Source organism: Gadus morhua, chromosome 3, assembly GCF_902167405.1.
Source record: "Gadus morhua chromosome 3, gadMor3.0, whole genome shotgun sequence".
NCBI lineage: Eukaryota > Metazoa > Chordata > Actinopteri > Gadiformes > Gadidae > Gadus > Gadus morhua.
Genome location: NC_044050.1, coordinates 30,495,674 through 30,509,021, shown reverse-complemented (window position 1 = coordinate 30,509,021; position 13,348 = coordinate 30,495,674). Strand labels below are relative to the sequence as shown.

The 13,348-nt window shown below is 50.4% G+C and overlaps 2 protein-coding genes across 2 annotated transcripts; both read left to right on the top strand.

The window, feature by feature from the left end:
• Positions 1-18: 18 nt before the first annotated feature.
• Positions 19-9,980, top strand: sgsh (N-sulfoglucosamine sulfohydrolase (sulfamidase)). Its single transcript, XM_030351109.1, has 9 exons — positions 19-314; positions 496-656; positions 761-866; positions 1,121-1,455; positions 2,037-2,118; positions 2,251-2,454; positions 4,235-4,401; positions 5,018-5,235; positions 9,471-9,980. The coding sequence occupies exons 1-9, from the start codon at positions 227-229 to the stop codon at positions 9,652-9,654; spliced, it is 1,545 nt and encodes a 514-aa protein (XP_030206969.1). The 5' UTR covers positions 19-226; the 3' UTR covers positions 9,655-9,980.
• A 276-nt stretch (positions 9,981-10,256) lies between these two features.
• On the top strand, positions 10,257-12,326 carry npb (neuropeptide B). The gene is made up of 3 exons (XM_030351110.1): positions 10,257-10,499; positions 10,623-11,201; positions 11,861-12,326. The coding sequence occupies exons 2-3, from the start codon at positions 10,938-10,940 to the stop codon at positions 11,987-11,989; spliced, it is 393 nt and encodes a 130-aa protein (XP_030206970.1). The 5' UTR covers positions 10,257-10,499; positions 10,623-10,937; the 3' UTR covers positions 11,990-12,326.
• The last annotated feature ends 1,022 nt before the right edge of the window (positions 12,327-13,348 follow it).

The following is a 13,348-nucleotide window of genomic DNA, read 5'->3' as shown; positions in this document are numbered from 1 at the left end:
TAGTTATTTAATAGGTCCATGGTCGTCACGTGTCGTGCGTCACATGACCAAACAGTCTCCAAATGATTCAGGAAACAGCGGAAAGTTCATCAAACTTTTTAAAAGCTTAAAATGTCAGAGGCAATATTAATAAAACGGTGAAAATGCATCGCTGAGAAATTTAATGCGAGTTTTATCATTTGAACCGGAATAAGATCTGCTCGTGTGTCCCACTGGTGTGGTGAGGATGGTTCTACTGGGAGGGGTTCTCTGTCTGGTTCTGGCTGCCTGGTGCGGAGCTGAGGCCAGGCGGAGGAACGTTCTGCTAATCATCGGTAAGTGAACATAAAGATGAATGTATGAATGATGAGGTCATCTTTTAAGTGAACATAAAGATGAATGCATGAATGATGAGGTCATCTTTTAAGTGACCACATTAACACATTGGTTCAACGTGCCCTTGGATCCTTGTGGTATTTACGGTATCCTTTGTCCTCTCTCTACTGTTTCTTCCAGCCGACGATGCGGGCTTTGAGACAGAGGTGTACAACAACTCTGCGGTCCGCACACCGAACCTCCTGGCGCTGTCCCGGCGCGCCCTGACCTTCCAGAACGCCTTCACCTCCGTCAGCAGCTGCTCACCCAGCCGGGCGGCCATACTGACCGGCCTGCCCCAGGTGACACACACACACACACACACACACACACACACACACACACACACACACACACACACACACACACACACACACACTAGTAACTGTTGATTCTTAACCTGTAGCATCAGAATGGAATGTACGGGCTCCACCAGGGAGTCCACCACTTCAACTCCCTGGATGAGGTGCAGAGCCTTCCGTTGCTTCTGCGCCAAGCCAACATCCACACAGGTAACCCGGGCAACCAGGGCATCTCTCATCCCCATCGGCTGGCTGTTAGATCCAACCTGCGTCGTCTTGCTGAATGAACCCGTCCGTCTCTCTCATCTCCTCTCCCAAGACACATGGGACCCTTTAAAGACCGATTAATTCCAATTCATATCTCTCTCTCTCTCTCTCTCTCTCTCTCTCTCTCTCTCTCTCTCTCTCTCTCTCTCTCTCTCTCTCTCTCTCTCTCTCTCTCTCTCTCTCTCTCTCTCTCTCAGGTATCATCGGTAAGAAGCACGTGGGCCCGGGGGAGGTCTACCCCTTCGACTTCGCCTACACAGAGGAGAACAACTCGGTGCTGCAGGTCGGACGCAACATCACACGCATCAAGCTGCTGGTCCGGAGGTTCTTCCAGAGCCTGAGGGAGAGGCACGGAGACGGAGACGGAGACGATAGGCCCTTCTTCCTGTATGTGGCCTTCCACGACACCCATCGGTGCGGTCACTCCCAGCCACAGTACGGAGCCTTCTGTGAGAAGTTTGGCAACGGGGAGCCGGGAATGGGGACGATTCCCGACTGGAAGCCCGAGTACTACCGCCCGGACCAAGTGAAGGTTAGAGAGGGAGAGACGGAACCATGAACCAGAGTTTATATTCAAGAGACGGAACCATGAACCACTGTTTTATGTTTATGATAAGACGATCTTGAAGAGAATACCTCTGTACTGTACGTCATGAATATAAAAAGCCCAAACTATATCTCAACAAAATGGCTAATCCAAACGACAGAAGATGAATGCATGAATTACAAGAAGACGCGTGTCTCTCTACTTGCTGGTGTCTCTCTCTCTACCTGCTGGTGTCTCTCTACCTGCTGGTCTCTCTCTCTCTACCTGCTGGTCTCTCTCTCTCTACCTGCTGGTGTCTCCCTCTCTACCTGCTGGTGTCCCTCTCTCTACCTGCTGGTGTCTCCCTCTCTACCTGCTGGTGTCCCTCTCTCTACCTGCTGGTCGGTCTCTCTCTCTCTCTCTCTCTCTCTCTCTCTCTCTCTCTCTCTCTCTCTCTCTCTCTCTCTCTCTCTCTCTCTCTCTCTCTCTCTCTCTCTCTCTCTCTCTCTCTCTCTCTACCTGCTGGTGTCTCTCTACCTGCTGGTGTCTCTCTCTCTCTGACCTCAGCTCTGCCTGTGATTGGTCAGGTCCCTCCCTTCGTTCCCGACACTCCGGCCTCCAGAGCCGACCTGGCCGCTCAGTACACCGCTGTCAGCCGGCTGGACCAGGGTACGGGGACTCACCCTCACACTCTCACCCTCTCACCCTCACCCTCTCACTCTCACCCTCTCACTCTCACTCCTGCACACGGTGACTGAGACTAGTGTGGCCGACCCTGAGGCGTCCATCTTGTCCCTCTAGGCGTGGGCCTGGTGCTGGAGGAGCTGTGCGCCGCGGGCTACGAGAACGACACGCTGGTGGCCTACAGCTCGGACAACGGCGTGCCCTTCCCCAACGGACGCACCAACCTGTACGGCTCGGGCACCGCAGAGCCCCTGCTGCTCTCCTCCCCGGAGCACCGCGCCCGCTGGGGCCAGGCCAGCCAGGCCTACGTCAGCCTGCTGGGTGAGGGTCTGATGGAAGCTAGGCGTAGCTTAGCGTAGCTTCTCCAGCCAGGCCTACGTTAGCCTTCTGGGTGAGGGTCTGATGGAAGCTAAGCGTAGCTTAGCGTAGCTTCTCCAGCCAGGCCTACGTTAGCCTGCTGGGTGAGGGTCTGATGGAAGCTTAGCGTAGCTTCTCCAGCCAGGCCTATGTTAGCCTTCTGGATGAGGGTCTGATGGAAGCTAAGCGTAGCTTCTCCAGACAGGCCTACGTCAGCCTGCTGGGTGAGGGTCTGATGGAAGCTAAGCGTAGCTTAGCGTAGCTTCTTCAGACAGGCCTACGTTAGCCTTCTGGATGAGGGTCTGATGGAAGCTAAGCGTAGCTTCTCCAGACAGGCCTACGTCAGCCTGCTGGGTGAGGGTCTGATGGAAGCTAAGCGTAGCTTAGCGTAGCTTCTTCAGACAGGCCTACGTTAGCCTTCTGGATGAGGGTCTGATGGAAGCTAAGCGTAGCTTCTCCAGCCAGGCCTACGTCAGCCTGCTGGGTGAGGGCCTGATGGAAGCTTAGCGTAGCTTCTCCAGCCAGGCCTATGTTAGCCTTCTGGGTGAGGGTCTGATGGAAGCTAAGCGTTGCTTAGCGTAGCTTCTTCAGACAGGCCTACGTTAGCCTTCTGGGTGAGGGTCTGATGGTAGCTTAGCGTAGCTTAGTGTAGCTTCTCCAGCCAGGCCTATGTTAGCCTTCTGGATGAGGGTCTGATGGAAGCTAAGCGTAGCTTCTCCAGACAGGCCTATGTCAGCCTGCTGGTTGGGCTGCAGCTTCTTCGTCTGATCGTAGCTTAGCGTAGCTTCTCTAGCTAGGCCTTGACTTGCAGCATGAAGGAAACTAATGGCCCTGACACACCATTTCGACTGCCGATCGTTGGCAGAAAAGGCAGTCGGACCGATTTGGTAATGGCCGATTGAACATGTGCAATCGGCGGAAAAGAACCCCGACAACTTGAAAAGATCATCGACGGCCGATCGCATAGCACACACCAAACAGACCGAGCCAGACCAACAACCGATGATCTGGTTGGTCTGTCAGGGCCATAAAGGAGCCTCATACGTGTTTGAACTGAGTTGACAAATACTCTGAGAGAAACTTTCTGGCCTTTATATTATAACACTAACCCTATGTCCGAATATAGGGTCGACATTGAATGTCCTGGTCGATTCCGGCTCTAACATTCAGCAATCCTACATCTCCTGCTCGATCCATCCTGATTTATGGCGTGACTCAAGATGCGTTTACAATCTGGTGACACATCAGCTTAATGAAATCTCTCTGAGCGAATTCAATTCCAATTCTTACTTCAAACAAACAGGCTGTAAACCAGCCTCCCGCTGGCTGCACGGAGGGCTTCGATGTTCCAGCAGAGCAGGCAGACAGCGAGACCCAGACGACAGCAAGCTCCAGTGTCCCTGGAGAATAGAATAGGATCAAATAGAGAACAGAACTGAAGGGCTGAGCGGCCACTAGAGGGCGTCACTGCCATGCGTAACAGACCAAGGAAACCAAGAACATGTCGACATTAAATTGACTAACCTTTTTTCCATAGTCTATATCACTGCTGTCTCACTCCCTCTATCCCCGCCGTCTCACTCCCTCTATCCCCGCCGTCTCACTCCCTCTATCCCCGCCGTCTCACTCCCTCTATCCCTGCCGTCTCACTCCCTCTATCCCCGCCGTCTCACTCCCTCCATCTCCGCCGTCTCACTCCCTCTATCCCCGCCGTCTCCCTCCCTCCTGTCCCTCCACTGTGCAGACCTCACCCCCACCGTCCTGGACTGGTTCTCCCTCCCCTACCCGGAGTACAGCCTGCCCAGCGCGCCCCAGGCCGCGGTGCAGCTCACCGGACGCTCGCTGCTGCCCGCCCTGCTCTCGGAGCCACGCGGCTGGGACACCCTGTACGGCAGCCAGTCGCTGCACGAGGTCAGAGCCCGGCGCCACCGCCTCACACAGTGACCTCACAGTGACCTCAGCCTCTAAGCGCCTCACACTGACTTCAGCCTCTAACCGCCTCACACAGTGACCTCACACTGACCTCAGCCTCTAACCGCCTCACAGTGACCTCACAGTGACCTCAGCCTCTAAGCGCCTCACACTGACCTCAGCCTCTAACCGCCTCACAGTGACCTCACACTGACCTCACAGTAACCTCAGCCTCTAACCGCCTCAGTGACCTCACACTGACCTTAGCCTCTAACCGCCTCACACAGTGACCTCACAGTGAGTCAGCCTCTAAGCGCCTCACACTGACCTCAGCCTCTAACCGCCTCAGTGACCTCAGCCTCTAAGCGCCTCAGTGACCTCAGCCTCTAAGCGCCTCACAGTGAGCAAGCCTCTAACCGCCTCACAGTGAGCCAGCCTCAGCCTCTAAGCGCCTCACAGTGACCTCAGCCTCTAAGCGCCTCACAGTGAGTCAGCCTCAGCCTCTAAGCGCCTCACAGTGACCTCAGCCTCTAAGCGCCTCACAGTGAGTCAGCCTCAGCCTCTAAGCGCCTCGCAGTGAGCCAGCCTCAGCCTCTAAAGCTCCCCTCTCCCCCAGGTGACCATGTTCTACCCCATGCGCTCGGTGCTGCGGGCCCCGTACCGCCTGCTCCACAACCTCCACTACCGGATGCCCTTCCCCATCGACCAGGACTTCTACGTGTCGCCCACCTTCCAGGACCTGCTGAACCGCACCCGGGGGGGGCGGCCCACCCACTGGTTCAAGACCCTGGGGCGCTACTACTACCGGGACCGCTGGGAGCTGTACGACACCAGGTTAATACCAACATGAGCCCTAACCACCTGGTTAATACCAACACGAGCCCTAACCACCTGGTTAATACCAACACGAGCCCTAACCACCTGGTTAATACCAACACGAGCCCTAACCACCAGGTTAATACCAACATGAGCCCTAACCACCAGGTTAATACCAACACGAGCCCTAACCACCTGGTTAATACCAACACGAGCCCTAACCACCTGGTTTATGCCAACACGAGCCCTAACCACCTGGTTAATACCAACACGAGCCCTAACCACCTGGTTAATACCAACACGAGCCCTAACCACCTGGTTAATACCAACATGAGCCCTAACCACCTGGTTAATACCAACACGAGCCCTAACCACCTGGTTAATACCAACACGAGCCCTAACCCTAGACACCAGGTTAATACCAACACGAGCCCTAACCACCTGGTTAATACCAACACGAGCCCTAACCACCTGGTTAATACCAACACGAGCCCTAACCCTAGACACCAGGTTAATACCAACACGAGCCCTAACCACCTGGTTAATACCAACACGAGCCCTAACCAACTGGTTAATACCAACACGAGCCCTAACCAACAGGTTAATACCAACACGAGCCCTAACCAACTGGTTAATACCAACACGAGCCCTAACCAACTGGTTAATACCAACACGAGCCCTAACCACCTGGTTAATACCAACACGAGCCCTAACCACCTGGTTAATACCAACACGAGCCCTAACCACCTGGTTAATACCAACATGAGCCCTAACCACCTGGTTAATACCAACATGAGCCCTAACCACCTGGTTAATACTAACACGAGCCCTAACCCTAGACACCAGGTTAATACTAACACAAGCCCTAACCACCTGGTTAATAACAACATGAGCCCTAACCACCTGGTTAATACTAAAATGAGCCCTAACCACCTGGTTAATACTATCACGAGCCCTAACCACCTGGTTAATACCAACACGAGCCCTAACCACCTGGTTAATACCAACACGAGCCCTAACCACCTGGTTAATACCAACACGAGCCCTAACCACCTGGTTAATACCAACACGAGCCCTAACCACCTGGTTAATACCAACACGAGCCCTAACCACCTGGTTAATACCAACACGAGCCCTAACCACCAGGTTAATACCAACACGAGCCCTAACCACCAGGTTAATACCAACACGAGCCCTAACCACCAGGTTAATACCAACACGAGCCCTAACCACCAGGTTAATACCAACACGAGCCCTAACCACCAGGTTAATACCAACACGAGCCCTAACCACCAGGTTAATACCAACACGAGCCCTAACCACCAGGTTAATACCAACACGAGCCCTAACCACCTGGTTAATACCAACACGAGCCCTAACCACCTGGTTAATACCAACACGAGCCCTAACCACCAGGTTAATACCAACACGAGCCCTAACCACCAGGTTAATACCAACACGAGCCCTAACCACCAGGTTAATACCAACACGAGCCCTAACCACCTGGTTAATACTAACATGAGCCCTAACCCTAGACACCAGGTTAATACTAACATGAGCCCTAACCACCAGGTTAATACCAACATGAGCCCTAACCCTAGACACCAGGTTAATACCAACACGAGCCCTAACCACCAGGTTAATACCAACACGAGCCCTAACCACCTGGTTAATACCAACACGAGCCCTAACCACCTGGTTAATACCAACACGAGCCCTAACCACCTGGTTAATACCAACACGAGCCCTAACCACCTGGTTAATACCAACACGAGCCCTAACCACCTGGTTAATACCAACACGAGCCCTAACCACCTGGTTAATACCAACACGAGCCCTAACCACCTGGTTAATACCAACACGAGCCCTAACCACCTGGTTAATACCAACACGAGCCCTAACCACCTGGTTAATACCAACACGAGCCCTAACCACCTGGTTAATACCAACACGAGCCCTAACCACCTGGTTAATACCAACACGAGCCCTAACCACCTGGTTAATACTAACATGAGTCCATCCCTGGACTCACTGGGAGCTGTACGATACCAGGTCCTCTTATTTAAATAATAACACTACGCTGTCACGACCATAAACTGATAGATGGGGTCGGGAGGTCACACAGCAGAAAGGGTTGAAGTAACGCTTCACAACCCCAAACCAATCCAGAAACAAGAGTTTATATCAACTGTATGAAGTACAGGAACAAAAGAATAATGTTGAGGGAAGTGCCTGAGGGACAAAACAACCAGAAAGATCTCCCTTACTTCCTAACAGCACCAAGCAGTCTAGTCTTAAACAAAAATACAATCCTCACATACACCTCCCTACACCTACCTAAACCTCCCTACACAAACCTACACAAACCTAAACCTCCCTACACAAACCTACACAAACCTACACCTCCCTACGCAAACATACACCTCCCTACACAAACCTACACCTCCCTACACAAACCTACACAAACCTACACCTCCCTACACCTACCTAAACCTCCCTACACAAACCTACACAAACCTACACCTCTCTACACAAACCTACACCTCCCTACACAAACCTACACAAACATACACCTAACTAAACCTCCCTACACAAACCTACACCTCTCTACACAAACCTACACAAACCTACACCTCCCTACACAAACCTACACCTACCTAAACCTCCCTACACAAACCTACACAAACCTACACCTCTCTACACAAACATACACCTCCCTACACAAACCTACACCTCCCTACACCTACCTAAACCTCCCTACACAAACCTACACAAACCTACACCTCTCTACACAAACCTACACCTCCCTACACAAACCTACACCTCCCTACGCAAACCTACACCTCCCTACACCTACCTAAACCTCCCTACACAAACCTACACCTCCCTACACACACCTACACCTCCCTACACCTACCTAAACCTCCCTACGCAAACCTACACCTCTCTACGCAAACCTACACCTCCCTACGCAAACCTACACCTCTCTACGCAAACCTACACCTCTCTACGCAAACCTACACCTCCCTACGCAAACCTACACCTCCCTACGCAAACCTACACCTCTCTACGCAAACCTACACCTCCCTAAGCAAACCTACACCTCCCTACCCAAACCTACACCTCCCTACACAAACATACACCTCCCTACACAAACTTACAACCCCTACACCTTCCTACACCTTCCTACACCCCCCTCCACCCCCCTACACAAACCTACGACCCCCTACACAAACACAGGAGAAACATACAACAAAATGGCGGCTTACCCGTCCACCCCTTCTAGAAGGTCCTCGGGACCAGAGGTCAGAGGTGGACTGCAGTCTGGTAGAGAGCGATACCAGAGGGCAGACTGGGGCTGGCATGTTGAAGCAGTTGGACCTGATGGCTGATTGTTACAGGTGGCGTCATTAGCCGGAACAAAGGCCCCAGATCCACCGGGACCCCTCCGCCGCCCACAGGGTGGCGCTGTAGCCTGCGATGTCTGGCTCATCACAGTACCTTATTCTGAGATCCAGCCCAGTGGATCTTAAAGCAATAATAATACTTCAATAAATGATAACACATTAGATTTATATAGTGCACAAACTCAAATCATTGAATAGGAAGGTATAATAGTAAAAAGATTGAAGAAGAAAGGAGAGAGAGAAGGGGAGAGGTGATGTGGTGAAGGCGGTCTTAAAGAGATGGTTTAGATCAGGGGTCTCAAACTCTACTTACCTGGGGGCCGCTGGAGGTAGAGTCTGGGTCAGGCTGGGCCACATCAAGTATTCCACAAAAAAAAGGAGCACAACTGACCCAATCTAAGTTAATGATCGGGCTATAATTAGATCACGTTGGCTATGTAATCGCTGACAACAGGGGACATTTCGTAGCGGTTGGTAGGAACCGGGACATTTTAGCGTCCTTTGGTTTTTGTCGGGACTCAGGACACGCAACTCAAAATTGGGACTATCCCGGCATAACCGGGACATCTGGTCATCCTATCACAATTCATAAAAAAGCGTGGCAAGCCACTCTGTGCGTTTGACAACAACGCGCGGGCCGCACTAACACTAAACTTTGATGTCAAGTAGGGGCCCACAAAATATCATCCCGCGGGCCTCAATTGGCCCCCGGGCCGCGAGTTTGAGACCCCTGGTTTAGAGGTTTAAATGTGTGTGTGCAGAAGAAATAAAGAATGAATGTAATGAAACGGGTTCCCTGTTGTGTGTCCATGGTGTCACTGACTATAACCGCTCCCCGTCCCGCAGGGTGGACCCCCAGGAGACCCACAACCTGGCCCCCGACCCAGCCCACCGCGACCTGCTGGCCGGGCTGAGGGCCGACCTGCTGAAGTGGCAGTGGAAGACCGGTGACCCCTGGGTCTGCGGGCCGGACTACGTCCTAGAAGACAAGCTGGAGCCGCACTGCAGACCTCTGTACAATGACCTCTGACCCTCTGCAAAGACCTCTGACTCCTCGACCTCTGACCCTCTACAACGACCTCTGACCCTCTACAACGACCTCTGACCCTCGACCTCTGACCCTCTACAACGACCTCTGACCCTCTACAACGACCTCTGACCCTCTACAACAACCTCTGACCCTCGACCACTGACCCTCTACAACGACCTCTGACCCTCGACCTCTGACGCTCTACAATAACCTCTGACCGGCTAATCAGAGGTGACCTGGTCTACAAGTGTGTGTGTGTGTCATGGAGCATAATTGCTAATTTCTTCTTTTTTTTTAATAAAGGTGGTGACACCACATTGACGAGGTATGTTGTGTCATTGTTTTTCTGGCTTTAATAAATAAAAAGCCAAATGAGTTTGTTGTTCTCTCAGTAAGGGTTTTCCGTCCTCTAATACCTGCGCTATAATCAGTTTAGTTAAGGCAGCGATGCCTCCTGAGAATAATCTTCAGCCGTCCAGACCACAGATGCACAAAGCCAATAAGATTATGAAAGAAATATCTCGTTTGGAGTTCTTTAAATAAAGCCTCTGACCGCTGTGGACATGAAGCCAACAAGGTTCTAATTTTGCTTATTTTCAGTCCACAGGTGTCTGTGATGTCCGGGGGATTCGGTGCACATGAACGGGTCGGTTGGTAAATCGATTTGGAAAAGTTATGCGTCATTTGAATCTGGCTTAATACAGCAACAAAAAAATCCCTGCACAATTTCAAACAACCTGTTTTTACGGACCCCGGGAAACACCTTCGTGCGTGTGGACGGTTGCGAGTGCAAAACTACTCTGCCCAATCCTCAACACAATCAACGACTTCATTTTCACGCAGAGGTATTTCACCCGAATATTATGAAAGCACTCGTGACTACGTTGAATATCTCGTAGGGCATGGACTTCATGTGTGTCATGATTGATTCAATTAAATGTATTTTCTCTGATTTGATGCCTCCAAAGCAATGAAGAAATGACGTCATACCTTTGACGTCAACCGCAGCCCCCAAACTCCGATCGATTCGGATCGGTCTTTTGTCCTCCTCTCGCGTAAAGATGAATCCTCCGCCCTTCATCTACATCGATCTGACGACCGTAGCGGGTCACGACGCGTCGCAGCCCCTCACCTATAAAGTTTGGAAACCCCGACAAGAAACACATTCAGCCCGGAAAAAACGGACCTTCTGCAGAACACCGCAAGAAGATCACATCCACGAAGCTTCGACAGAAACAGCTCCACAGTCCCTGCCAAAAGTAGCTGCGTAAAAGCCGTGCGTAATGGAGAAGTCCCTGAAGTTCGCCGTGGTGTGCGTCGGAGTCTCTCTGCTCCTCTCCGTCCAGCCCGTCGAGGCGTGGTACAAGCAGGCCACCGGGCCGAGCTACTACTCGGTGGGCCGAGCCTCGGGTCTGCTCTCCGGGATCAGGAGGTCCCCGTACGTCCGGAGGTCCGAGTCGGAGGAGACGCTGGTGGACAGCGGAGAGACGGCCGGTAACACCGGAGAGCCCGCCGGTAACAGACAGATCTCCATCCTGAAGAGCATGGTAGGTTGTTTAAAACAACTTTTTCCATAAAGTTACATTTAGAATTTATCGAAATATATGTGAAATGTTGTAGAGTGCGCTGTAATCCTGCGTCAGTGTTGAAATCCCGCAAAATGCGTCTATCCGCATTATGTCCTTTATGCACCCACTTCAAATTAGTAGAATCTCAATACCTTGATATTTTAGTCAAATAGTCTCAATGATTTTTTTTAGGATATCAAATAAGTAACAAATTCCTACTTAATTTTTTGGGATAATTCTCTCTCTCTCTCTCTCTCTCTCTCTCTCTCTCTCTCTCTCTCTCTCTCTCTCTCTCTCTCTCTCTCTCTCTCTCTCTCTCTCTCTCTCTCTCTCTCTCTCTCTCTCTCTCTCTCTCTCTCTCTCTCTCAGAGAGAGAGAGAGATAGATACAGTATTATCCCAAAAAATTAAGTATATATATTTATATTAAATAGATTCAGTGAGTTTCCTTGAATATAGGCTATAGAGATACAAATATACATTGATTCAGTATTAATCAACAAAGTAAAATAAGAATTTATTATACGTATTATATGTACTATATCTGATATATATATATATATATATATATATATATATATATATATATATATATAAAACTTTTGTACTTTTTTTGAATATGTATGTTTTCTCTCTAAGGCTATATGTGTGAAGGACATCACCCCGAACCTGAAGACGTGCGAGCTGCTCCGGGACGGAACCGGAACCTTCCAGTGCAAAGCAGAAGTCTTCCTGACCCTCGACTCTCTGGACTGTTTGTCTGCTTGAGCCCCGACCGGATCCGTGACCACACTACTTCCGCCCGGGTCCGTCCGCCGCCCACTGGAGGAGGGGCGGAGGACGGAACATCCTGTTCATAATGGACCGCTGTAGACTGAATGTTCTATATCTCATAAAAAATGAAGCTCAGTTTTGCTTTTTCTGCATAAAAACAAATGTTGAAGAACCAAGTGGGAATGTGCGAGTTGTGTTCTGTTGATGTACAATGCGATGTCCCGCCCACATGTACCCACTGCCAAATGTATTAACTGGTCAGAATGTTTACTGTAGAGCAGAATCTCTCAAAGTACTTTGATTTATTTTATCTATTAAAATGTACAAATACTGTAAAGACCTCCTATTTGTGTTTACATCAGTCAAGAATATGGAACAACAACTAGCACTGAGAAATCACCTCGGCATTGAGTCTTATACAATGCTGCCTTTTAAATAATAATCTGAGACATTTGTATTTATCTATTTAAGAAAATGCTTTGCTGCACATGTATTCAATGATAGTTAAAGAAAATGTTGCCTCATAGACCACAGTTAAAAGAAACCAGTATCTTTAAAATATAAACTGATAAAGCAAAAGCAAAAATAGAAAGTTACACCAAAAACGTAGTGTAAATAAATTAGTATTTCAATTGAACCGCAGTAAAATGCAACGAGTAGGCATTTCTAAATAATTTCATGTATGCATTATGCATATATATCTATATCTATATATATATATATATATATACACACACATATTTATATATATATATGCATTATATAATTTAATAATTTAATTAATAATGATTTTGACCTTATTAATTTGCATCAATCATAAATGATTTCTTTACAAAAAAAATAATCCACGTAGAAAATAAGAGTTGGAACCTCTGGGAGACACACACACACACACACACACACACACACACACACACACACACACACACACACACACACACACACACACAATGGCCGCTGAGTCGGCACGTCAACGGAGCGTCAGAGGAGCTCTAGGAACGCTGAGGCTCGCTCAGAGCCTGCCCCTGAATCCAGGGGTTCAGGGATCTAATGAGGAGAGGCTCTGATGACCCCAGAGGGAGAGGACCCCCTCAGCCCCCCATCAGCCCCCCCTCAGCCCCCCCCAGCCAGCAGGACCTCCGGACTAGAGGAGGGGACCCCCTCAGCCCCCCATCAGCCCCCCCTCAGCCCCCCCCCAGACAGCAGGACCTCTGGACTAGAGGAGGGGACCCCCTCAGCCCCCCATCAGCCCCCCCTCAGCCCCCCCCCAGCCAGTAGGACCTCCGGACTAGAGGAGGGGACCCCCTCAGCCCCCCATCAGCCCCCCCTCAGCCCCCCCCCCCAGCCAGCAGG

Coding starts and splice junctions, on each gene's coding strand:
- sgsh (XM_030351109.1), top strand. CDS start 227: ATGGTTCTACTGGGAGGGGTTCTCTGTCTGGTTCTGGCTGCCTGGTGC. Junction 867..1,120: donor CCAAGCCAACATCCACACAG/GTAACCCGGGCA, acceptor TCTCTCTCTCAG/GTATCATCGGTAAGAAGCAC. Junction 2,455..4,234: donor GGCCTACGTCAGCCTGCTGG/GTGAGGGTCTGA, acceptor TCCACTGTGCAG/ACCTCACCCCCACCGTCCTG.
- npb (XM_030351110.1), top strand. CDS start 10,938: ATGGAGAAGTCCCTGAAGTTCGCCGTGGTGTGCGTCGGAGTCTCTCTG. Junction 11,202..11,860: donor TCTCCATCCTGAAGAGCATG/GTAGGTTGTTTA, acceptor TTTCTCTCTAAG/GCTATATGTGTGAAGGACAT.